General features: G+C 48.6%; 1 protein-coding gene across 1 annotated transcript in view; it reads right to left on the bottom strand.

Moving 5' to 3' along the window:
• TMEM132D (transmembrane protein 132D) overlaps positions 1 to 27,165 on the bottom strand; it is a 580,096-nt gene extending 552,931 nt beyond the window's left edge. The window contains exon 1 of the mRNA XM_032846888.1: positions 26,780 to 27,165. Coding sequence (XP_032702779.1) covers positions 26,780 to 26,858 — 79 coding nt within the window. The 5' untranslated portion in view covers positions 26,859 to 27,165. The remainder of the gene's footprint in view (positions 1 to 26,779) is intronic.
• Positions 27,166 to 27,213: the final 48 nt, after the last annotated feature.

Consider the following 27,213-nt stretch of genomic DNA (forward strand, 5'->3'; position numbering starts at 1 on the left):
GTCTGTAGCAGCACCGACGCGTGGTCGGCTGGGGAGGGGCCGCAGCCCAGGGGCCAGCCCCGGGGAAGGAACCACCTTGGAAGGGTTCTCCAGCCCAGAGGAGCGCACACTCCGGCCTTCCAGCCTCTGAGCCGAGACCCCCGGTATCACACAGACAAACAGACAGACAGAAGGGGAGCCTCAGCAGCTGCATCCCGGTCAGAAAGGTTGGGGTTTGCACGGTCTCCACAGCAGTCGTGTGACGCCTGGGACGGAGGCTTGAGGTCAAGCGGGCAGAGGGTAGACAGAAATGTTCTCCATCTGCACTGTGATAAGCTGATGTGGTGGGCACTTTTGTAAAAGTAACTCTAACTGGACACTTAGATGGGGTACGCTCAGTGTTTTACAAATCACGCCCCCAGGAAACAGGTTTAGAATGATTTTATAGGTACACGTTCACTTGCAGTAACTAACATCTTATTTGGAAGTACAGCCTGTGTGGACAATGAAGAGCCATCTTGAAGCCTCCTGCAGAACCTTCCAGAAGACATGGGCATGAACTAAGCCTTCTTCCTCCAGCCCCTGGGGTAGACACACACTCCATCCACACAGGATGTCATGCAGTAAATGCATCGGGGCCAGCCCCCCCATCCCATCCGCACCCCCAGACCATGCCTGGTGCATCTCCTCTGCTGGTCAGCTCCTCACTCATTTGCTTTATAATGAAGCTGTCAATGTAAGTACAGTGTTCCAGTGAGTTCTGGGAGTTCTGTGAGTTAGGGTATCAGAAAAGGGATCCTGAGAGCCCCAGATTTGTACACAAATGGGACAGAAGGGCAGGCGTCTGAAACGAGGGTGGTCTTGGGCTGACCCTGGGCAACCCGTGCTGGAATGAAAGCCCTCGGACTTCACCCTGTGGGGTGTGATGTCAGCTTGGGCTGTTACTGGCGGGACTGAGCTGGACTGCAGGACACCCAGCTGGGGCCAGAAACAAAGCCGGTATCTCTGTCCTGGTAAAGACTCACAGACAGCAGACGGGAGCAGTCTAGCTGCCACAAGGCAGCTGGCATCCCCCAGATCCTGGCCCTGTGAGACACAGCCACTGCTTTGGGAATGGTCTGGTGGCCCCAGGGCCAAAGACAATCAGTTAATCGTGGAACTGGCCCGTGATAGTTCAAGGTGAGCCCATAAACCATTGCAAATCCAATAAGAGCAAAGTCAGAAACTTTCTGGAAACCCTCAGGACCGAGATGCCTCTCTTGTTCTTCCGCTGATGTAGCTGGGCAGACGGGAAGCAAGCCTGGAGCCGTGACTGGTCAGTCCGCTTCCCTGGGGACAAGTCCCCCATGAAATAGGGCCAAGCCAAGATGCAGAAAGAAACTGGGTCCTAGTGGTGTCCTCCGCACCCTCTCTGTCCCCCGGGACCAAGAAGGCAGAGTGCCCCGCACGCAGTGAGGAAAGTCACAAACCCCCTTCTCTGCTGGCCAGTCTGAGCGAGCATCTGAATGCGTCTCGAAAACACCCTGGGCTGAAACCCACCCGCATTCTCCGCACAAACAGGGGCAGCACGGGAAGCCCCGAACACAGGTTCTAACCGGCATCTGCCAGCTCACACCCATTCCTGGGAGCCAATGTTAAATCTTCAGGAATTTTGCATGTCGGTTGTTAAACTCTTAGCAGCTTGAAATTAGCTTCGCAGGTGTGAGAACCAGTTGTTAAACATCAGCGAATCTCGGGTTCTAGCTCTCGGACCACAACACGATCTCGAGGCCACCGGAGGGCGCACAGCCGGTCCCCACTAATACCCTACGCCCTCCACCGAGGGGCGCCTTCCATTTCCAGCCTCCGCAGGCCAAGCCCAGCAAGCGGGGGGCCCCGGATGGGCTGGCAGTGTGGCTTCTCCATCCACATCCGTGTGCATCTACTTTTCGCCAAGGAGCTGCCTTCCTTCATTTAGTCTTGACTCAGACGACGATCGGGGCTCTGCGAGCCTCCTGCGAGCTCCTTCCAGCAACTTCCATCAAAGACCGCCACTTTCTAATTTGGCGACTTCTCGGTGGCAACAGTGCCTACACAGACAGGATTAAATCCCCCCCCAGCTGTGAGCCTGTTTTAATACCCACCTCTTTCCCCTGATGTGAGGAAACCTCCCCGAGCAAAAGCAAGAGATCAGAGGCCCAGAACTCCTAATCCAGTTTGTACAGGATGTGGGAAGGAGGAAGACACGTGTAGCACGAGGCACATGCGCGTTCTGATCAAAGGGCCATCATGATATCCAGCTTGAGCATCAGGGTCCACGGGGATGTATCCCTGAGTCGGGGAGATGTAAACCGCACCCCCACACCCTGCTATTATCTCTTTAGGATTAGCTGTTCAAAAAGACTTTTTATCTGACTACGGACTGACTTAGAAACTTAGTTTCTAAGAATCTTAGAATTCTTAGAATTCTTAGAATCTCCCTCTCGGTCTAAAAGCTTTAAAGGTCAAATCTGCACCCCCCTCCCCTAGGGGAAGAAAAAAAATACTGAGATGTTGTTCGGAAGCCCCCTGCTGGTGCTGCGGGCTCCCCCAGGAGCCAGACCCGCTACCCCTGCAGAGCGGAAGATGGCGGACAGCGCCCAGGGCCTGGTTTTCAAACACCCCTGCATCTGTGGGGACTAATCTTAAAGGGAAGTGTCTGGGTTAAATGCTGAGCGGGAAGCCGGCTGTGCACACTTGGAGGGGTGAGGTCATTCCCATCGTGACAACAAAGTCTTTAAAACCGGTGTACTTTGTACAAGATTCGCATGCGCTCCAGCCACCTGTGCAGCGGCTGTGGTTGGTGTAGACCGTCCTTCACACGTGCAGGTGAGGACAGAGTATCAGAAAGCATGGCGGCAGGTGGCAGGCGGCCCTCCTGTCACTGGGAGGCAGCCAGCTTTCCTGGGGAAACCTAAATGCCTTCTCCTGCAAAGACCCCCAAGCACGCTGGCCTTGACCGCCCCCTAGCAGACAGGGGGTGGGGGGTGGGGAACGCTAGGGATCCTGGTGCTGTGCAAGAGGCTGGAGATGCCGCCATCTAGTCAAGGAGCTCGGAGGGTCACACCGCCAGGAATTCTCTGCACTAGACCCAGGCAACAAAGATCGCCACTAGTTCGAATGTCAGGACCCACCATTTCCCCGAATTTGCTGCAACTCAAGTGCGGGCAGGAATGAAGACAATTAAGGGAGAACCAGACAGCCACTGCCTACGTTATTATAGAAAAAAACAACAGGAATTTTAGCAGACTTGTCAAAAGCAGCAGGAAACAGCAGCAGAATTGCTTAAATTCTGGATCTTTGTGGAGCCATCGCCGCGGCGGGACTACCATGTCCTAACCGCCCCTTCTACCCGCAAATGGAGGAAGCAGGGAAACCAGAGTCAAATCCGCCAGAAATAAAGCTCACACAGATCCGACTTCAGGAAAGCAGAAATGTACCCTTTGTTTTCCTCTTCATGGGTGAGGGAAAGGAGGCTCTTTCTGAGGATGAATTTCATAAATTTTGCAAAAGAAACACATTCCACCCTACCCTGAGGGTTGATGAGATGATTAAGTTTTTTGCATGTATATTGGATCATGTCATTTGGCTTTTTAAAACCTGCCAGGGCTTCCCGCAACCCATGTGCCCATGGCTGGCTTCCTACCTGTGCCCCAGATCCCACTGCCCACCACCCACCTCACAAACTACATCCCAACACCAGCGCCCACACATGGGAGTCAGGAAACCACGGCTCCCAGACCAAATGCGTCCCCACAGCCCACAAAGTGAGCTCCCCAAAATCAATAAAAGATAGTATTTCATGACGTGGGAAATGCCCCTGTTTGCGTTTATAAATAAAGTTTTATTGGAGCAAGGCCGGGACATCGTAGGTTCACACTGGCTGTTTTGGTACAAGGACAGAGGCGATCAGCTGGGACAGCAACCAGAAGGACCACAAAACCTTAAGTATGGGCTTGCTTGCCAAATCGGGGCTTAGAACGTCAAGGCTCTCCACTCTCAGGGTCTTTCTCGGACCCTAGGACCTTCTGGACAAGTGCTGCAGGGTCAGTCCCCTTGGGCTACCATAACACAGTACCACAGGTTGCAGACTGATGAACAACACAAATTTGTTTCTTGCACTTACACTTCTGGAGGCTGTGGACTCAGGGTGCTGGTGCTGTTGGGCTGTGCGAGGCCCCGCCTCCTGACTGCCACCACCATCTTCTCCCTGTGTCCCCACTGGGCGCAGAGCACAGGGAGGAAGCAAGCCCTCTGGATCCAACTCACATAGGCTCGGCCTGAATGACCTCATCTAATCCCGGTCACCTCCACAGGCCGCACCTCCTGATACCATCACATGGGGCGGGGGGTAGGGGGGTAATAAGGTTTCAACCTAGGAACCCCGGCAGACACGTAACAGGGGTCTACTACTTAAATACCTCCTCCACTGGGATGGCTTCCCTACCTCCTCATCCAAACACCTCCTCATCCAAACACCACCCCATACTCTGGACACACAGTAGTATCTCCTTCCTAGCACTTAGCATTTCCAACATTATTTCGCTCATCGGTTTTCTGTTCTCTGCCTCCCCATCAGAACATAAGCCCCTGTGGGTGGACACTCCTGTTCTCCTGTTTAGTAAAGTGTCCTGCGTATTGCAGATGCTCCCAAATACTGAATGGATGGACGGATGGACGGATGGATGGATGGATGGATGGATGGATGGACGGATGGATGGATGTTTGGGTGGTTGGATGGGTAGATGGATGGACAGATGGATGGTGGGATGAATAGAGGGATGGATGGATGTATAGATGGAGGGATGGAGGGACGTTTGGTTGTGTGGATGGGTGGGTGGGTGGGTGGATGGAGGGATGGAGGGATGGATTCACAGCAGAGGAAGCACCAGAACTATCTGGGCTAACCTTCCTATTCCCAAAGGACCTCCCACAAAAGCAAACATCTAACACTGTTTACAAATGAGACCTTAAAGGGTCATCGTGTGTATGTATGCGTGCATGCCAGAAGTGCTAAGTTACTGAGTGGAAGTGTCAGTGCGTATCAGAATCTGGACTGCTCTGCTGGGCATTTCTTTTTCTGCTTCTTATCTCCCGTCTCCATCATTTGCATAATAACAGACACAATAGGTGATGAAACCATAGATCAAAGTAAGAACAAATGTTCAAAAGACAACACTGAGCGTCCAGCGGGCACATCTCAGAAGAGCATCGGCGTCTTGCCGGCTCTGGGGCTTGGCTATGCAGGTCGGTGGGGGGACAAACATCAGAATGAGGGGGGCAGGTGTCTTGTTAAGAGGACGCAGCAGCCACTGGGCCCTACCAAGGAGGGCCCATGGCAATCCCAGCAAACCTTCAAGAGACACTGGAAATCCAAACTCATGCTAATTCTTGTGATTTGAAATGTTGACAATTCAATTAAGAAAACAACAGCAAGACTCCATGAATCAAACCCAACTTGTCCAGAGGCCATGTCCGACCTGCCAGCTGCCATTTTGTTAACTCTGGCTTGGAGACTTCCAAACTAATCAACACGGCCATATTCGCTCACTCGTTCCTTCATTATTTAGGAGAGCTTTGAAGGCTTTCTTAGGCTATATTCTCAGAATGAAGAGACCCAAAACACAGCTCCAGGCCTCAGATGGCCCACCACGGAGCTCCAGAAAGTAGACCAACAAGTAAAAGCACAAGCAACTCAACTTACGTGGGTCCCAGATGTTGTGTGTGAATTCTCACAACCAAAGGGCAGGCAGTGTGCCGAGAAGTGTTCACTCCATCCCAGTTACGGCTATTTGCTGATTTAAACTCAGCTGTTAGCATCCCCATCACCAAATTCTACCCTTTAGAAAGGACTTCCCATGTTTTAGTGTTAGCAAAGTCCAGAGGAAGAGCAAACACATCATTGTTGCCAACTCAGCAAGAGATCTCCACTGAGAGGGTTGTTGTGAGGCTCGGTGGAGATGCTGGGTGGAGATTATGTGTTTGGCTGGCATTTCTCATGACTATTTCCAGAGCGATCACTCCAGTCCTTTGGTGAGCACATTAGTCAGAATTCTTTCAGCAGTGAATGAGAAAAACCTAGACAAAATCAGCTTAAAGGGGGAAAAAAAAGGCTTTTTTGGCTCATGTACCTGAAGCTCACAGTTTCAGGCATGGCTGGATCAAGCCTCAAATGACACCACCATGCTAGTCTTCTCCGTCTCTGTGCTGGCTACGTTCCCACACTCTGTGAGGGGGATCCCAGCAGCTCCCAACACACATCATTCTTACTGCTTTTCATCCCCACAAAGTGTGACCTTATCTTTTTGGTGGTTCCCACCAAAAGTCATGAGCCTGCCTCTTTGACTAGAATGGGATTGGGTACCAATCGGAGACCCAGTCACTGAGCCAAGAGGATGGGTTGCAGGGACTGTCTCAGAGGTGGGCTCAGCCCACACTCACTAGACGGACTGACACAGACAAGGGGGTGGTTCCCTGAAGGAAACAGACATGGTAGGAGATGTGGGAATGGAAGCTGAGTGTGCAAACATGGTTGACACCCACCACAGTGACAGTCAATCCCCTCCCTGGCCCCAGGACGAGGCATAGCTTTGCAAAGAAACAACCTCCTTCCATCCCCATCAGGAAAGGAACACAAACTGCCATTATTCCAGGGCTGTCATGGAGCAAGGAATATTCACCGTGGCTGAGACACAAACACACCCGGAGGGGCATGTTAGGGCGGGATGAAGTACACCAAGATCTCTGCACCCTTTCCCAAACCCCAGGACGTGTCAGAGCCACGAATCCCGCTGATGAAGAGCGGATGCTTGGAGGCGCTTGCTAGCAGAGGGAGGCATCCGCTCCTATTTTGCTCGGCTGAGAAACATCCTTAAATGCTCAGGACAAATAAGGTCACAGAGGGCCTCCTCCATCTGCGTCCTGCAGTCAGCCTGCAAACAGACATGGGTCAAACAGCAGGCATGGTGATTCAAGAACAGAGCCTAATGCTACCTGTTAGCCACACACACGGGCACGCAGGTGCACACATGGGCATGCAGGTGCACACATACATGCACACAAGCACACGTACACGCACATACTGCATACACACAGCCACGTGCACATGCACACAGGACACACAGGCACATGGGAACACATGCATGTACACGCATGCATGGGCACACATGTGCGTATAACCTGCATACATGTATACACAGGTACACATGTGTGCACACACACAGGGCACATGGGCATGCATATGCACACATACACGAACATACACGTGCACACAGACATGCACACGCGCACATACACACACATAGAGATCCCCTGCAGCCTCCCCACAGAGCTGCTAGGCAATGATGACAACCTGTTTCAGAAAGCTGACTCCTGGGTGTCTGCAGATTGGCACAGAGGTAACTGCTTCTCCTCCCAGCGCTCCAGGAGAAGCTCTTCTAACATCTTCACATCAACCACGCGCTGAAAATACATCTGTGGGACTGCCCGCATCTATCCTCCACCCTGGAGTGACAAAGGGAAGCTGGGGGCTGGATCACAGACCGAGGTCAGGGTCTGTCAACTGTGCCCCAGGAACCAAGACCATCCGTGGCCACAAAGTTTAACCAACGAGACTCAAAACGAAGAGCATCTCTATCAAGACGACTTTACGATCCGTGCCAGGAAATCCCACTCGGGAAGATGAGATGGTGAAATCATAAATAACCTCGCTGTTTGCTTCAGGAAGCTTCCTGAAAACTGATTTATGTAAACAAGACATTGCTCATCTGGGCAAAGAGCCCCCTTCTCAGAACACCAGATGGCTCACCTGGGTGCAAAGCTCCCTCGTAAAACAACGGCACACGTTCTCCTCAAGCCCCTTACTTGGACGGGCACCAACGCCCACATGGGAAGACTCACCTTCAAACAGCGGGGTCTCAGACCCCATGATTCTGAACATCCCTTCCTGACCTCCCTTTTCTGGGAGACAACTGAGATTCTCCACAGGTGTTTTCCTTACTGAGGTGGTTAATCTAATTAGCTTTGCTTAATGAGGCAGTTACATCAGAGACCTCTGGGAGATGGATGGCTGCCACCTCCAAGCCCTTCCTGACAGTCCCTGTTGTCTTCTGCACCGCAGGGGGACTGACCCCCGCAGGCTGCATGCCAGGCTCCCAGGTCAGCTGGAAAGCCCCCTGCAGAAGGCCGAGGGGGGAAGGGAAGGGGGCCACGGCTTCTACCCCCATATGCTACGTCTGGGGGCGCTTCTTAGAAGTCAGCTCTATCTTTGTTCTTGGCAGCCCGGCTGCAAACACTCATCCAGGAAACCAGACTGTGGGAGCATCATCTCCTCCCCTCGTCCCTTCGCCTGGAGATGACAGGGCACCCGCTGCAGAATCTCTGCCCCCCTCCCCTTCCCGTGTCGATTGTCAGCCTCTCCTCACGTCTTGTACTGAAGCCCCCTCAAGGAAAATATTTGACATGGTTTCTGCCTTCCAGGTTAGACTCTAGGGGAGACATCAAATAGTCTGCTAGAGACATAAATGTCATGAAGTCAATGTCCTTCAAGAAGACAAGACCGGAACACTGGCTCACCTGGCCCAGAGCTTGAGGAAGAGACTCCAGATGTCCCGCAAGTTAATGCTGGTGGAAAAGGTGACCACCTCGTGGCCAGACGGGGGATTCTGATAGGGATACAGAACTAAGAAAATGTCATGGAAACAGCAGCAGTAAGAAAATGAAAACTTCACATAGATAAAGAAATCTTCAATGGACTAAGTCTTCATGGACTAAAAAGGGCCAAAGGAGGAACTGGTGTTAGAAGAACGGGCCAACAGAAATTACTGGAACCAACATGCTACAAGAAAAAGAGTGAGAAGCAGAGCACCCAGAGCACCCAGACTGCAGGAGTCCTGCACCCAGACAGAGGAGTCCTGAACTAGGATCCCAAGAGGAAGAGAGGGTGAAAAGTAGGGAGAGGAATATCTGGAAAGAGATACGATCATCAATTTTCCAAAAATAATGAAAGACATCAAACCACAGACCAAGAAACTCTGAGAATCCCAAATGGGATTAATAAATGAGAAAAAGCATGTATTGACATGTCACCTCTGAATAGTGGAAAAAGAAAAATAAAGAGAAAATGTTCAGTGTAGCTAAAGAAAAAGACACACGACACACAGAAAAACAAAGATGAGGATTTCGGTGGACTTTCTGTCAGAAGCCAGGAGACAATAAGGAACATCTTTAAATAGATAAAAATATTTTCAGAAATAAAAATAAAACTATCCCCAGAAAAGTAAACACTAGGAGGGATGCATTTCCATGAGACCTCTGAGACAAGAGAGGGCAAAGGCAGATCTTAAACAGACAGAAGGAACATATCAGGCATAGACGGGGATCTACATAAAGAAATGAAGACTCCTGGAAATGGTTAAAATAAAAGTAGATATAGAATCCAATTTTTTCTTATGTTCAATTGCTCTAAAAGATAGCTGACTGTATAAAGCAAAAATAATAACAATATAGTGTTGGTTTCTCCCATGTCTAAAAATAAAAACCAATGACACTAATAAAACTAACAGTAAGAGAGAGAAATTGGAAATTTACCTTTGGGAGGTTTTCACGCTGCATGTTAAGTGGTGTGATGTTGCTTGGAAATTAGATCATGATAAAGTAGAGGTCTGTATTGAAAACCTTAGGGCAGCTACTCCCATGACTTCTTAAAAGTATAAATAATAACCCAACTGTTGATAACAATATTCCATTAACTAAAAATTAGGCAAAGGGGGGGACACAGGAAAAAAAACAACAACACATAACTAGAAAGATGGCAGATTTTAATCCAAATATATGTATAATTACATAATTTTATGACACATAAACTGTCTAAACACACCAATTAAAAAACATAGATTGTTGTGAAGGATGTAAAAGCAACACTCAGTTATATGGGGAAAATAGACTATGCAAAGAGTAACAAAAGAACTGAACTATTTATGTTAAGATGAGAAAGAAAAGACTTCCAAATAAGCCATAATATGAGGGGGAAAAAGAAGTAGTGCATGTTTGTAAAAGGGCCAATTCACCTACAATATGTATCAATCCTAAGTGTATGCACTTAACAAAAGAACTTCAAAAATACATAAAGCAAAAGCTCATAGAACTAAAAGTAGAAACAGAAAAAACCCATGATTATTTGGAGAGGTCAACACTCCTCTCTTAATTATGGAAGGAACAGAAAATCAGTAAGAATATAGATTATTTGGACAACACTATCAACAGAATAACCTAACTGATAGCTACACGGCACTCCACCCAACAAAAGCAATATAATATTCCTTTCAAGAACTTAAGGGGCATTTAGCAAGACCACCTTACTCTGGAACATAAAAAATACTCAAACATATGAATGATTGACATGTATGTTCTCTGACCAAATTGGGATTAAACTACAAACAAGTATCAAAAAGGTATCTGGAAAATCCTCAAATATTTCAGAAATAAACAACAAATATCTAAATAACACATGGGTCAAAAAGGAAGTCACAAGAGAAATTAAGAAAATAGTTGTAAATTACATGAAAATAAACACATACCATGAAAGTTTGAGGGACACAGCTAAAACAGTGCCCAGAGAAAAATTTATAGCATTAGGTGCTTTTATCAGAAAAAGAAGAAATGTCTCAAAAAATAATCTAAGCTTCCATGGGAAGAAACTAGATTTTTAAAAAAGGAAAAAATTAAAACCAAAGCTACAGAACAAAATCATACAAATTAGCATAGAAATTAAAATGAAAAAGAGAGAGAAAAATAAATGAAAAGTGAAAGCTGGTTCTTTGAAAAGACATATTGATGAAACTTTACCAAAACTGACCAAGAACAAAGCGAGAAAAGAAACATACCACTATCACAACAATGAAATACGGGGACATCACTACAGACCTCACAGTCATGATAAAGTGGATAAAGCAATACAACAAACATTATTTCCATAAATCTGACAATTTAGATACATGGACCAACGCATCAAAAAAAACATAAACTAAAAATACTCCATATAAAATAATGTGAATAGTCCTAAACCCACTAAATGAAATTTGCAATTTAAAAGCTTTAAAAAAACCTCCAGAGGGGTGCCTGGGTGGCTCAGTGGGTTAAAGCCTCTGCCTTCGGCTCAGGTCATGATCCCAGGGTCCTGGGATCGAGCCCCACATCGGGCTCTCTGCTCAGCGGGGAGCCTGCTTCCTCCTCTCTCTCTGCCTACCTCTCTGCCTACTTGTGAGCTCTGTCAAATAAATAAAAATCTTAAAAAAAAAAAAAAAACCCTCCAGACCCAGGTGGTTTCACCAGATTATTTAAACTGAGTATGTAAAGAAGTGCTGACATTGAATTTATACAGTCTCTCCCAGAAAAAAGAGCAGGTGGGAACATGCCACACCTCATTCTGTGACACCAGCATGACTCAGACACCAAAACTAGTCAAAAGCAAAATGTAAAAAAATAAAATTAAAAAAATATATATATAAATAAAATATATATATTTATTTATTGTTATTATTTATTATTTATTATTTATATTTATATATATGTATATATTATTTATATGTATTTATTTATATATATATTACATTATAATATATACAGTAATATAATATACCTTAGACACAAGCCCTCAACAAAATATTAGAAAACCCAATACAGCAATAAAAAAAATTATACTGCAACTAAGTTGGGTTAGTGCAAGGAATACAGGTGATTCAGTATCTGAAAATCAACATCCTCTATGATATCAACAGGCCAATTAAGAAAAATCACACAATCATGGCAGTAATAAAAGGACTGGACAAAGTTCAATATCCATTTACGATAAGTCCTCAACACATGAGGAATAGAGCAGAACTTCCTCATCTTCATAAGAAGCACCTACAAGAAACCCACAATGTCATAGTTAATGATGTAAAACTGGAAACCAGGCAAGGATGGGAGCTATCCCCACACTTATTCAGCATCATCCTAGGGCTTCTGGCCAGTGCAAAGGGAAGGGGAGAAAGGCCTAGAGATCAAAAAGAAGACCCTAAAACTGTATTTGCAAATGGCATGACTGACTGTGTGAAATATCCCCCAAGAGTCTACAAAAAGAAAAAAGAAAAAAAAAAAAAAAACAGCTACTGAAATAAATTAGTTTAGGATACAAGGTCTGTAACAAAATCAATTGTGTTCCTATATAATTGCAATAAAGACTATACATTCAAATCTTAAAAAGAATATTCACAATAACACCCCAAAACATGGAACACTTTGGTGCAAATCTAAGTTATGTGCAGCCCCTGTATGCTAAAAATAACACAGTGATGATACACATCGAAGAAAACTTAAAGAAACAGATGTACCATGTTCATGGATCAGAGGTCTCAGTTCTCATTATTTCAAAGGTATATTATCTGCTGATACAACGCAAGCCCAACCAAAATCCCAGCAGGAAATTTTGTTGTTGTTGTTTAAGAAACAGACAAGTTATTTCCAAAATATATATTGCAAGTCAAAGAAACTAGAACAGCCAAAACATATGGAGGATTCACGTGACCTGATTTCATGATTCATTATAAAGAACGTCATCAAGACAGGGCAGTATTGGTGAAGAAATACACACACACACACACACACGGGTCAGGGGAACAAAGCTGAGAACCCAGAATGTGCCTTCTGCTCACAGTCCAATGGCCCTCACAAAAACAGAAAACCAACTTAGGAAGTTAAGTCTTTACAACACACAGTCCTGGAACAACAGGACATTTATATGCAAATAAACTGAAACTGTTGTGGTGTCATTATCCCAACACCAAAACTGACCCCAAAACAGACCTCAGTGGAAAGCCCAAACCTATTAGATTTCTAGAAGAACATGTTTTGTGACTCCTTGTTTGGCAAAAGTTTCTAAGATATAAGAACGAAAGCAATTCCATAAAAGACAAAGGGAAATCGGACTTCAAAATATTTTTTCTTCGCTCTGCCAAAGACCTCTTAAAAGGATGAAATGACATACCAGAGACCAAAAAAAAAAAAAAAACTACAACTATTTTCGAATCACACACATGATAAGAGATGTATACCCAAGCCATATAAAATAATCTTCAAAACGGAATAAGACAGCCCACATTAGTTACCCGTTTTAAAACAGCAAAGGATTTGAAACGATACTTTACCAAAGAAGACGCACAGATGGCAAATAAGCCACTAAAAACTGTTCAACATCATTAGTAATTAGGGAAATGCAAATGAAAACCACCATGAAATACCATTACACACGTATTAGAATAGCTAAAATAACATCACAGTGTGAAAATACCAAGTGTTGGCAAGGGTGTGGAACTGCTGGAAATTTATACATCACCAGTATAAACGCCAAACGGTTCAGCTGTTTTTGCAAAACAGACTGACAGTTTATCACGTTAAAAATGCACTCGGCGCGTGACCCAGCCGTCTTATCCCCAGTTGTTTGCCTGCAAAGAAATGGAAGCATGCATTCACACCAAAACCTGTGCACAAATACGTAGAGTGGATTTACACGTAACAGCCAAAACTATTAGCAAATCTGGTGTCTTTCATCTGGCAAAGGGAAAAACACACTCTGGTTCGTCCTACTCTAATACCCTCCTCAGTAATGGAAAGTGAGCTCCTGATATAGCCCACGTTCTGGGAGAATATCGTGGGCATACTGTTAAGTGAAGGAAGCCTGACCCAAAAGGCTGCATGGTGTATGATACCATTTACAGAACATTCTGGAAAAAGCACAACTATAAATCCGTGGCTGCTGGGGGATGAGGGCAGAAAGAAGGGCCAGCTATGAAGGGTAAAAGAAAATTTGGGGGGATGATGGAAATGTTCTACATCTTCATTTTTACAACATTGTATCGTAAAAAGGTGACTCGTACTCTGTGCAAATTTACCTCAATTAACCTGACATTCACGACTTCCCAAAAATACCTTCCCGTGAGATTCTGATGGGCATGCATCCCGGATTCAGAATCACTGGTTTACCTCCACACAGACAGATGCCCTCCGTTGATGGCTTTGCTTCATGGCGCTCAGCCTTGACATCACATCAGAGTCCCCAGAGTGGGGGGGGTGGGGGACTTTCAAAACCCCCAGCGCCCAGTCTAACCCCAGTCTGATCCCAGTCTGATCCCAGACTACTCTGGCACCCCTGGTCCAAGGTGTGACTTGAGCAGCAGGATGTGGACAGCTGACTTGCACGTGGAGCCCGGCCTAAGAGCTCTTGTTCTAAACCAAGGGTCTTCCAAGAGCATTTCTCCTGAAATTCCTAAGAGAAACCTTCTCAAACGATGTACCCACTCGCACATTTAAAAACTGATATCTATTGTTTCCCATCAGAGTTTCAACAGTTGCTAAGAACAAAGTTTCTAGTGTATTGTAAATCTTGACATTTAAAATGAAACTGTTACATCACTCTCTTAAATATATCCTTTGAAATATAAATAACAGAATGACTTGACACCCACCACCATCCATTTATAAAATCCAGAAACAGGCCCCATTAACCACCAGAAATGTGCCCTTGTTCCTCTCTCTCCTGAACTCCCTATTTCCGTTCTGGTTCTCTCTGAGAACTGTATCCGAAGGTAATAGGGCATCATCTTGAAAATAACCTATCTATTCTCCCACTAAACCTTCTTACAACAAAAATATTTGTGGGTACGCAAGGAACATGAACTCTTTTGCTTCTTCTTCCTGTAAGATTCGCAGAACTCAGAAATGTCTTCAAGTTGGCATTATTACAATAATGACTGTTGCATAAGCAAAACAACATAAATGCCTCCTATTTTCATAAATAATATTTTTAACAAAAAGCAATTCTTGTCTTATGAATGCGCTTCTCTTAATGAGCTATGGGGTGGTGGTGGGGGGGTGTCCCGCTTTCTTTTTTTTTTTCCCCAGGATTTTATTTGACGGGAGAGACAGCAAGAGAGGGAACACAACAAGCATGGGAAGTGGGAGGGGGAAGCAGGCTTCCTGTAGAGCAGGGAGCCCAACATGGGGCTCGAACCCAGGATCCTGGGATCATGACCTGAGCCGAAGGCAGACGCTTAAGGACTGAGCCACCCAGGTGCCCCTGTTCCACTGTCTTGATCAAAGGACCTGTCTGATTGCACCTGTGCGACAGTGAGGTTTGAACACCTACGGGAAGCGAATTACAGGAAGACAGTAGATGGAGGGGTACCTCCCCATCGTGAAATCAAAGGTGAGAGAAAGAGAGAGAGAGGCAGCCAGACAGACAAGATGAGTGGCCTAACTATGTATTTAGAGAGATCAAGTCAAGGAGTGAATGGTACACTTTAACAGAAAGTTCCGTGTCACCTATACTCAAAAAACGTTTACGTTGAAAAGCGACTGTACAAGAGGTTAAGGATTGGCACACTCCTAAGCTTTCGAACACCCCCAGTAAATTTGTCTCTGAAGGTCTCTGCCTCACACCTCCACACACACATCCTGCTTCCAGGATGCGGCTCCCAACAAACAAGGTCAAAACAACGCCTTACATAAAACCACTCGGTTCCCCAAAATTCAAGCTAATGGTCACACCGCAGGACACTCTCCGCCGGCTGCCAGGGCACAGGGAGATCACCTAAATGAGGGAATGTCTTCACACTTCAAGGAACATGGGCAATGCTGTCCACAATTCCCCACCTCTGATGGCCACAGAGCTCAGCCCCACGAAACACGGTTCTAGCCCACGACCGTGGTTTCAGGACCCCCGCCCACCCGTCGCCTCGCAGAAATATCAGTGTTGTTCATCCATCAACAGGAGCAGGAAAATCCACATCTTGATGACAGTCTCCCAATTTCAAAATACTGATATCATGACAGCAGCCACAGTCCACCACTGGACACCTGTCCACTGGAAGCCACACCCCTGACATAATGAAGTACATAAGGAAAGGGACGGCCAGCCTGGGCTTCTCTATCTGTTGGAGACGTAATGCACCCTCTTTCTTTGTTTTATACCCTCTAGTTTCACAAGGCCTGCTTTTCAATTTAACTTGTAAAGGAATAGTAACCCTGTCCTCTCCCCATCAAAAATCTCTTTACTGCATCCAAAACAATTCCAGGAAAATTACTGTAAAATAGGAAAAGGAGATATCTGACCCAAATATACCCTACAACCTTTTCTTTTTTTTTCTCCCAAAATGAAAACACTGGGATATCTATAATTCAAGACACCTCGGAAATCGTTGTTTGCAAGTTATACTTCTTTGAATGACCTGATTCCCTAAGGTGAAGCCGGAAGCCCAGAAATCAAGCAGAAGGCTCACCTGGTGGGGACAGGTGGGAGGGGGGACAGGCTGAGCTGTGCATCATCCGGGTCCTGGTCAAAGCCCCATTCCCCTTCTCATGCTGACACTGCTCCCCTGAAAATGTAACTGATGTGATCCGAGTAGCTCTCTCCCTTCCAACAGAATTCCCAGGGTTTTCGGGGACCTCACATTTCAAAATATTGAATGCTTGTAAAACAAGCAATTGTGTGTTTTGATGCTTGCTTTTAACAACACATAATGCAAATATTTAACCACAGCAATAATTTCCATTGTGCGTAGTTTTTACATCTAATTAGGGACTCTGAAAAATTATAACCATTGGAAACAAAAGCTTACATTACATTGAAACACTGGAAGGATAGAGTAACTTCTCTGAGAAGTAACTTCAACACTGAGAGCTGTCACCTGAGCAGGAATACAAAACACCCTTTAAGGTTAAATATTAGAGAACTTGGGAATATTTTCACAGCAGGTTTAGCATTACAACAACTCAGAGAATGGAATATTGTTCTTATGGTGAACGTCTGGCATCCATGACCCCTTTTGGGTAACAGTATTTAAAATGGTATGGGGCGCCTGGCTGGCTCAGTTGGTTAAGAGACTGCCTTTGGCTCAGGTCATAATTCTGGAGCCCTGGGATCGAGTCCTGCATTGGGCTCCCTGCTCGGCAGGGAGTCTGCTTCTTCCTTTGACCCTCTCCCTTCTCATGCTCTCTTTCTCTCATTCTCTCTCTCTCTCTCTACCAAATAAATAAATAAATAAAAATATTTTAAAAATGGTACCAGGTGATCTGGGTGGATTCCCACTCGAGGCTCCAAAGGGGGAGCTCACTGCCACAGTCTGAGCCCATCAGCCTGTACCTATCCCATCCTCCTGGGCACAGCCCATGATCCAGGGAGACTCATGGAGAAAGGTGGCCTATCCAGAGCAGGTCCAGAACTTTGATGGAACTGTTAACAGTTCTTTTCAGTGTATTTCAAGTAAGGAGACATAATTCTGAGCTGGGAAGCATCTTGCCTACGTAAGGAGCACTGTCTCTAAGAATACAAGCAATACAGTTAAAGAGGAGCAGAGAGACTCTAGGTCCTTCTGGCATCCCCTAAGCACCTGGATCAAGCCTTCCCTGATATCAGCCTGACCGCAGAATTTCGGTTACATGAGCCAGTATGTTTCCTTCTCCCTTCTGGCAGAGACCGTGAGTGTTTACCAAACACATATGTGCTGCTCTGCACTTTCATGTTTATAAGGGCTGGTCAATGGGATGTGGGCATAAGCTGTGAAGCCGGTTCCAAATCTGGACTTTAAATGCATCCCAGGGACGCCGGGGTCGCTCAGTTAAGTGTCTGCCTTCACCTCGAGTCCTGATCCCAGAGTCCTGGAATCGAATCCCTCATCGGGCTCCCTACTCAGCAGGGAGTCTGCTTCTCCCTCTGCCTGCCACCCTCCCCCCCGCTTGTGCTCTCTCTCCTTTCTCGGACAAATAAATCAATAAAATCTTAAAAAAATTAATCAAGTAAAGAAATAAATGTGTCCCACATGATACCCTGGCACTCTCTCCCCCTTTCTGCAATGACCTTGGGGGCCGTGTGCTCCCAACGGCTCAGCAAGGTGGACGTGGGTCAGCTAGGGTCTCAGTGGATGAGAAACAAACCTTTCTCACGAGAAGCTCCTGAGAGATAGCCCCTTGCTTATGCCTGTACCGGAGCTGTTCTAGCCTCACTAAGGTACCCCGTGGGCCACCTCTGATTTTCTTTTTTGAGTCTGCAACCAAAGCATGCCTTATTATTTATTGCTACAAAGTGTTTCTTTAAATAAATAGAACTTGGGTGGAACGTCCCCAGTCAATGCATAGCTTCCTGGGGACAGTCTTACCCTGTGCTTTACATCCGGGCGGGGGGCGGGGGGACGGTGTCATGCCCTGATTCTAACAAGAGGAGAATCTGTCCGGATACCAAAGACAGGAACGTGTATCACCGATTCCAGACCCCGTCGGAGGTGCCTTCCTGAGCTGAAGAGGCTGGAGTCCTCGTAAGCAGACGGGCAGGCATCTGTCGGTGCAGGGATCCGGGGCTGGCTCAGGTGCAGGCGTTTGCTTCTCGGGGTAGCCCTAGGGCGCGGCAGCACACAGCCCCGGGGACCCCGGGGCCCCGAAGGTGGGCGCCAGAGCAGAACAGGATTAGGACCGTTTCCCACACCGAACTACAACCCCATGAGGGCAGAGTCGATCTCATGCTTGTTTCTGTGCCTTTGGGATCTATCTCGCTGTTAGATGAACAACGGCCCTCCATGCCCAGGGCCGGTGACGCACCTTGCTGGTTATAAATCAGAACTAGGCAGATCGAAGGCTGAACTGGAACATTTAATGCTGTGGGCAGGTAGCAAGGGTATCCCTGAGCCCCTCAGTCACAGAACCACGGGTTCCAAACTAGAACAGCCAGCTGTGCTCTGATTCCCCTCTGTGGTGGTGATTCCAGAACAGTGCGTCCCAGAGGGGACCTCCTCTTCCCCACCAACTAAACAGCCTCCTCCCCTCCCCGTTCTTAGACACGTCGTCTTTGTCCCTCCTGGCCTGACCCCCCGGTGTCTCCACGTCCACGTCACCTGCCCACTGAGGTCCTCCCTTGCCTCCCAGGACCAATTCCAGATCTTCTCCTCTGGCTTCGTCACCTCACCCACTCCAAACCCTCAGCCTCCAAGAGGCAAAGCCACTCACGGTGCCGGATCACACTCTGGAGGAGAACAGACTAAGCTTCGGGTCTGGTCACGGAGTCTCCAGGGACATGGAGACCCTCAGCAAAGGTCGTGAGGTACCACGGATGCTGACACCTGCTGTCACCAAGGGCATCAGCGCTCCAGGGAACCAGTGCTCCCACACGCTGCTTGGACGTGTACAAAAAGGTACAGCCCTTCCAGGAAAGAGTGTGGCAGCAAAACGTCGACCCTACTCTTTGGCCTGGTAATTAAATAACCATGAGTCTGTCTAAGAACGTAACTCAAAGCAAACATTACGCACAGAGGTAATTACTTCCTCATAATAGCGGAAACCTTAACTACGTAATGCTCCACAAGAGCTAAAACCTTTACGCTATGACACCAACATTAAAAAATACATTCGTAGTAGGTTTTTAAAACATGAGGAAATATTTGGATAAACATACAAGCTCAGAAAGTCCGGAACCCAAATCACGTGGACCATCTACAGTATGAACGCGACGATTTAAACAATCCACAGGAAACAAGAAGAATGAGACACAGCAAAATGGGAGACCCTCGTCCTTGGGTAGAGAGATTGTTTATTTTTACCTCTTCTTCCCTGCAAAATTAATCTGAAGTAGGTTACAAAACAGCAGTGCTGCGGGACAGAAGAAGCAGGCACGGAGGCAGACAGGAAGAAAGGACCATGGCAGGCAAAGAAGGTAAGGCCAAGGATAAGGCTGATGAGTAAGAGGCATCTCGTAAGTTCCTACACTTATGAGAGCAAATCTGGCTCAGAGAGTCCTAGGCGTTAAAGCAGAGAGAAACACTTAGAAACTCACTGACAAAATTCACGGTGCTCACAAGATAAAGTCCAAACCACTTCTCAGGATAAACACCGCTCCCACCCCCTCCCCGCAACGGGAACCGAGATTTAAGAAGCAGCTCTTAGAAAAGGCAGTTAGTTAGGAAAAGGATGGACAAAAATCCTTAAAACCCCTCTCCACTCTGCCACTCCACATTAAGCTGGTCGTCCCAGGAACCCCGAGCCTTCTCCCACAAGCTGCTCCCGAGCTCCTGTCTGCTGCATCTCCCCGGCCGGTGTCTGCGGGGGGCCCTGGGGTCAGCGTGCAGCAGGCATCCCACTTCCCCGCATGTTAGATGGCTCCCACCTCAGGACACGTTCGGACGGCAGTGCTGGGCACCTGCCCCTCTCCGGCGAGAACGAGCATCGCGCCCGCTTTCCCAGCCAGCCTGGGATAGATACAAACACTCACCTGGGAAGGACTGGCTTGGAGCCCTGGGGCCAGACCCCGCAGACTGTGCTCCAGGCTGACCACCCCCACCCCCACCAATCTGCCACCATCAAGCAGATCACCAAGCCCAGGTGGCCCATACATGATCCTCATCGTGTTCATGGGCGGGCGCGCGGTGGTTGCTGAGAGAGTGCCAACCACAGTCCCCAGCCTTGGGGTGCCAGAACGCACATTTCTGCATCTCTGCTTCATGGGACTTCATTCCTCTTTGGAGCCCTCATTTCTAATGGCAGCCGGGCAGAGGCTCTGTCAACACCGCCCCATTCCCATGATTCCAGGACCACGTCTAAGTTCTGGAAGGGCTCATTTCCCCTACAGACTCTGTCATGTGTCTACATGGCATCTGGCCTCCTGCGGTCTGTCCATGAGGACCACGGCTACACCTCCACAGTCTCAACCTCAGGGCTTCCCGGGGTCACCCGTGCCACTGACCCCCACCCCTCACCAGCCACGTCTGCCCCACTCGGCCGATTCGGAAACATTCCGTGGCTCCCAGCAGCTCTCTGGAGCACCCTGCCTGTTCCCCGTGCCAAAACATTTCATCTGCATCTCCCTCCCCCGGGGAACCCCTCGGGGACCCTCCAGTCCATCTGGGAAAATCTCTCATTGTCTCCTTCAACCTGGAGCAAAGTGAGTCGGAGCATCTCGCAAGCACAGCAGCATCGAAGCTCACTCTACACTCTCCTCCCTTCGCTCCCATGAAAAATACTGTCTAGGTTGAGGAAGGACCTGGAAACGGGGCAGGTGGGATAATCCACGAGATCGAATCAACATCTCTCGCGGCCGCCGCGTCCTAGGAGAGTGTACCCAAGCGTCGTCCGCCTGCCAGGATGGCTCTCCCCATGAGGAACATCTACAAACACAAGGACGCCAAGGACAGCTGACTGTCACCTTCACTTGGTGACCAGCGCAGCCATCAACCTGAAAACTTACTGTTTCTCACACGCATAAAAGAACGCGATGTCACTAAGAGCTAAAAACTCTGTGACTGCCTGTTTCTGCAAATGCATATCCCCTTTTAGGGACTGTTCCCGATCGCAGCTGGAAAAATTAAGGCGGAGGAAATTAAAGAACAGGATGTTCCTTTACCCGTTTGCCCAACATGGGTTTGAATTTATAGGTGCATTTTTTTTTTATAAATACAGTCTTGTACTGAAAATGTATTTTCCCATGGTTTCGTCAATACTACTTTCCATTCTCCAGCTGACTGTCGTGAGAACACGGCAAGTAATTCATACAACATTGGTGACATGTGCTGATTGACCGTGTATGTGATGGGTCCATGTTGGGCTACCTGCAGTGACATTTGAGGGAGTCGAAGTTACAAGTGGACTTTTTACTGTGCAGGGGGGGGGGGGTCGGTGGCCCAACCCTTGTGTTGTGTGGAGCGCTAACCACACATGAGGTTCTGAGCCAAAACCCAGATGGAAGGCTCTCCACCTTCACCAGTCAGGAAGCATGGCCCCACGCAGGAATGGATTCATTTTGAGCGATTATGTAGAACCACAGGCAGAACGGAGATGGGCTAATGGCGAGCGCTCATCAGAACTCAGATGCTGCCGCTTTCCAGGTAGGAGATCTCGGACAAGTTCGATACTCTCTCAGCCTCACTTTTTGCATCTGTAAGATGGGCTTTTTAACAAACTCTACCCAGTTAGGTTCATCTGAAAATTCCCCCCAAAAATCATCTTCATAAATCACTCAGCACAGTGTCTGAATAATCCAGTAATTACTCAAGAGATTAGCTGTTGTGACTGACCAAGTTATATCCTAGAGCACGTTGAACCACCAGGAGGAAAACAGCATCAAATAGTTTTACCACTGGGCCAAAGTTCTCTTAGCGGTATTCCGTGGTCTTGAGCATGCTTGAAAATTGATTGAGCTCTTGCTATGTCCAAAGGAGCATACTACGTGCTGGAGAGAAATGGAAGCCAGATAGAATAATACAGTGTGGCCCCTAGAGGAACTTAGAACAGGAGACGTATAGTTTCAATATCATTTTAGGATGTCACCCCCGTAACAGGTTGGAAAATGGACACACAAAAGATAATGATGACTAAATCCCTTGAACCTCCGAATGTCACCTTATTTGGGGGGGAATAAAGGAAAGGGATCTTTGCAGATGTGATTGAGTAAGAAGGAAGACGGTGTGGTCCCTCAGTGTGAGAGGGTCCTTCTAAAGGGAGGCGGTGAGGGAGCCTGGGTAGCTCAGTCATTAAGTGTCTGCCTTCAGCTCAGGTCATGATCCCAGAGTTGTGGGATGGAGCCCTGCATCAGGTTCCCTGCTCCGCGGGAAGCCTGCTTCTCCCTCTCCCACTCCCCCTGCTTGAGTTCCCTCTCTTGCTGTGTCTCTGTCAAATAAATAAATAAAATCTTCTTTAAAAATTGTTTAAAAATAAAGGGAGGTGGTGGGGGGAGCAGATAATGATGTGAGGACAGAGCAGAGAGACCAGAAGCCACCAGCCTACACGATGGTAGGGATGCCTCCAGGATGCAAGGTCTGCAGGCAGCTGGCCACCAGAACCTGGAAGAGGTGAAACACGATGCTCTCCGGAACCTTCTGCTGACACTTTGATTTCAGCCAAGGGAGACTGATTTTGGACTTCTGGCCTCCAGAACCATGAGAAAATAAGTTTCTGTTGCTTTAAGCCACCATATATATGGTAATTTGTGGATGGATGGATGGATGGATGGAAGGAAAGATGGAAGGACGGACGGATGGACAGAAGGATGGATGGGTGAATGGACAGACAGAGGTGGGTGGATGGATGGAAGGATGGATGGATGGGTAGAAGGATGGAAGGATGGAAGGATGGATGGATGGATAGATGGGCAGATGGGGGGGTGGATGGATGGATGGACAGACTGATGAACAAAAGGATGGATGGATGGATGACTGTCTGAATAAGTGAATGAGTAGCTAAATGGATAGATGAGACAGAAATAAAGGTAGTATAAGCTTCTGCAACCGGGTATTTTGGGAGTTTTTTCATTTTTTCTCAGTTTTCAGAATGGAACTAAATTAAACAGATCCTCATCCTGGGAATTCTATCTTTCAATGCATAGAAGAATCTTTTATGAAATTGTATGTGTTATTTAGCTTTATTCAGAGAAAATGAAAGTTAATGACACCCTTGTTCCCTAGCTCTTTCATGGTGACACTGTTGAAATGTAAGCAATAAAGTCTCCCTGTCTCTCTCTGTCTCTCTGTCTCTCTCTGTTTCTCACACACACCAACGAGCTCCCTCCTAGATACCCCCCGCTCCCGGAAAGCCTGGACAAGGTACCCCCGAAAACCCAAGCTCCTTCTAGTCCAGAGCTGTAGCAGACTTTCCCTGGACATATACCCTCCAGAGAGCTGGAGCCCTGCCACCTTCTCTTCTGACCTTAATGGAAGCTAGACACACAGAAACACACTCAGCAGGAAGATACGCTAAAAAAAACCACAGCTCAGAACCTCGCCATCTCTGGCCGGGTGCAGGCAGAGCACTTTCCAGCACAGCCGTGAGAAAGGGTCCTTCTCGGTGCAACAGCTCCTCTCCCGGGACCCCCGGGGGCTCTGAGGACCCACTCCTCACTGGCATTTGCAGAGCTAACTATGCAGGATATGGGCAAAGGTCATGACAAACAGCCTCAGGGTGGCAACCTTCTTGACCTTGTGCATGAAGACTGCCTGCTCTCTACCCACGTCCAGCGTTCTTGTCCAGCGTTCTTATCCGTCTGTCTCGCCAGCCCCCGCTTCCCATCCTCCCGCCCTTCCCTCCAAACCGAACAGCAATGCCTAAAAACCTGTCTGCAGGCTGGCCCAGTTCTGCTCGACACCAAGTTCCCAACAAGAGGGGTGCCCGGGGGGCATCTGCCTTCGGCTCAGGTCAGTCTGGGGTCCTGGGATTGAGCCCCCGTGTCGGGCTCCCCACTGAGTTGGGGGGAAATCTCCTTCTCCCTCTGCCCCTCCCCCTTAACCTTGCGCTTTCACTCTCTCTCTCTCCTCTCTCTCAATAAAATCTTTAAAAAAAATTTTTTTACATCAAAAAAATTAAGGTTCCCAACAAGACTAGACCCTACACAGAAGACACAAGTTCTCTGGCAATGTGACGTTAAGGCCATTCTCCAGAAAAGGCTGGGACCGTAGGACTGTGTTGCTAGGAACTTTCTGGTTTCATAATACCGTCTCTAGGTCCCTGCAGATAGAAGTACAAGCAATGAAGATTTCTTTTTATTTGTTTTTCAAAAGATCTATATAAGAGTGGGTTTGCTCTGTGACCCATCACTTCCTGCTCATGAAATGTAAACATATGTGCGGTTCAAGGAAATCAGCCTGGAATTAAAATGTGCATTTCTGTTCATTCAGGGTTTCCTATTTGGAAGGAACAAAAGCAACACAGTAAAAACAGTAAGACGCTGAAGCAGACGTTTAATATTTGGAAATCATCTCGATTTTTCCACCAGCCCCAGACCAACTGGGCACTCTGGATTACCGTTGCGTGCGTGCGTGTGCATTTGGCTTCCAATGAAAATCTTTTAAATATAGTCCGTACTTGATGTCAAGCCGGTTTAAAACTTTCTGGGGGGGGGAGGGTGTCAGAGAATCTTAGAGGGAAAGGGGATGCGAACGCAGAGGAAACAGAAGCAACCATCCCTGCATGTAGAAATCACGGCACCACGGCGTTAGAAGGGTCAAACTTTTTCCTACTCTAGGGTGCAGCCTGAAGGATCGCGGGACAGACCCCGGCTCGGCTCCGAGCTCGCTCTGTCCGAAAATCCACACACAACCGATTCACTTCCCAACAGTGGGGCTGAGTTAAGGTCTCTCCACATTTAACACACACAATCTGTCACATGCTGGGCTGGGAGCATCACATACAAGCTGGGACCTCCACATCACAGAGGCCCCTGTTTTAAGGACATTTTCAGGATTTCCACTTGAAAAAGTTCAAGCATCATGAGGAATAACAGTTTTCTTCCACACTGCTCAGCCTAATAAAGAAATCAGTAACAGAACTATGTGCCTACCCGAGGAGACACGACAGTGAGGTCACAGTTACCAAGCTATTCTGTGGCTTTCTTAATAAAACCTTGTTACTGCAGCACGAAAACAGAGAAGCCTGTTCTTATTAGAAAATCAAGTGACAACCAATAAAAAGCATGCTTTCCAGCCAATATGCAAGTGTGCTGGGCTGCTGTGTGAGGATTAGGGGTTTTTTAAACCTCGTGTCTGCCTGGGTTGGATCCACTGAATCCATCACCCCTTTCTTTGCTTCCTTGTGCACACCATAAATCCCAGAGGCTCTGGTCCTCGGGACTGCTCCTGCTAATTAGGAGCCGGGAACCCACTAGCACAGGCTCCAGAAGACTCCAGAAGCAAGCTCCCTCTCCCTCAACCCACAGTGACACCGACCCCCGCCAGGGAAAGGTCTTCCTCTAGCATCAGATCCCCGGCACCGTAACCTCCGTGATTCCGGACAAGCTCACAGAAGAGCATTCCTGTGATTAAAAGACCCTGTGCACCATCAGTGGCTTTGAAGTTTCTGAGAGAGATCTCAGCTCCAAAATGTCATCAGACAAGTCTGTTCACAGGGATTTGGGGGCACACACTGGAGGCTGGTAAGAACCCCCACTTTCCTCCTCAAAGATTTCCCTGTAGGAAGGACGAGCTGGCAGGGAACCGCGCACAAACAGAGTCCGGATCAATAAGGAGAAAGAATTGCTGGTACTTTCTACCATCTCCTGCATGAATCCCATAATTTCTCTTCAAGGAATTAGCGTCCTGAGCTTCCAGCCAGGCTGTGCCAGGCACAGGCTGGGGGTGCCGGCGGCGGAGGGGGTAGGGGGAGGGACACGGGGAATGCCTTTGCTCGCTGTTCCAGGTCAGGGCCCTGCCGGCATAACTCAGGGGACAAGTTCGGGTTTGAGGTCCGCGTGGAACCCGTGCGGGAGCGGGCGCGAGCAGCAGCCGGGGGATGGCGGCAGGGGAGAGGCGGCGCTGTCTCAGGGGAACTCGGGTCACTCTCCGAGCTAAGCGTCGGGCCCTGTGGGCAGCAGCCTCCCCGGCACTAAACATTCCCACACACGGGAGTGCTCTGCAATTATCTCCTCCCAGGTCGGCGCCGACCCGGAAAGCCAAGTGCACATTCCAGGGCCCTTCCAGGGTTTCCAAGCCCCCTCCCCCGACCTGTAGCCCAGCCCTCCCAGAGCCCACCGCTCCTTCCCAGGTTCTCTACGGCCCCCTCCCCTGATTCAGGGCTATTTTTGCTCGCGTCCCTTGGCAGTCTCTCCCAGGGCCTCCCCGCCAAGTCTTCCGGGGAGGCACCTGCTGCAAAGGGGCCGCCCGCGCGCGTGCACACGCGCACACAGCACCCACGCCCTCCGTCCCAGCCACCCCAGCCACGCACACTCCCACACCCTCACTCCCGGCAAAGTTAGTCCCGGGCCAGAGGCGGCGGCGGCGTCCCTCACCTTTGGAGAACAGGGCGGCCAGGCTGATAAGCACGGGAGACCAGTGATGCCACGGCGTCCCCATCTCAGACGGGCACATCCCGGAGACCCGAGCGCGGCTCCTCTGCTCCCGGCGCCGTCGGGGCGCAGACCAGCGGGTCGCCAGGCCGGGGCCGAGCGGGCTGCACGAGGCGAGCGCGCCTAGGGGCGCGAGCAGCCGCGGGGCCCTGCGCCCTCCGCCCGCCAGCCCATGGCCGGCCGGGCGACGACCGCGCGCGGCTCCGGACTCGCTCCCCCGAGGCCGGCGCGCGCCGCAAACCCCACCCCTCGCCCCCGCCGGGCGCCTCGCTCGAGTCCGCGCGGGGTCGGCCCTCCTGCTTGGCGGGCGAGGGGCGCCTCGGGAGCGCGGGAGCCGGCTAGCGCGCGCGGGCGGCGGGGCGGCGGGGCTGCGGCGT

The sequence above is a fragment of the Lontra canadensis genome, unplaced genomic scaffold, assembly GCF_010015895.1.
Source record: "Lontra canadensis isolate GAN:19392208 unplaced genomic scaffold, GSC_riverotter_1.0 scaffold182, whole genome shotgun sequence".
NCBI classification, from domain to species: domain Eukaryota; kingdom Metazoa; phylum Chordata; class Mammalia; order Carnivora; family Mustelidae; genus Lontra; species Lontra canadensis.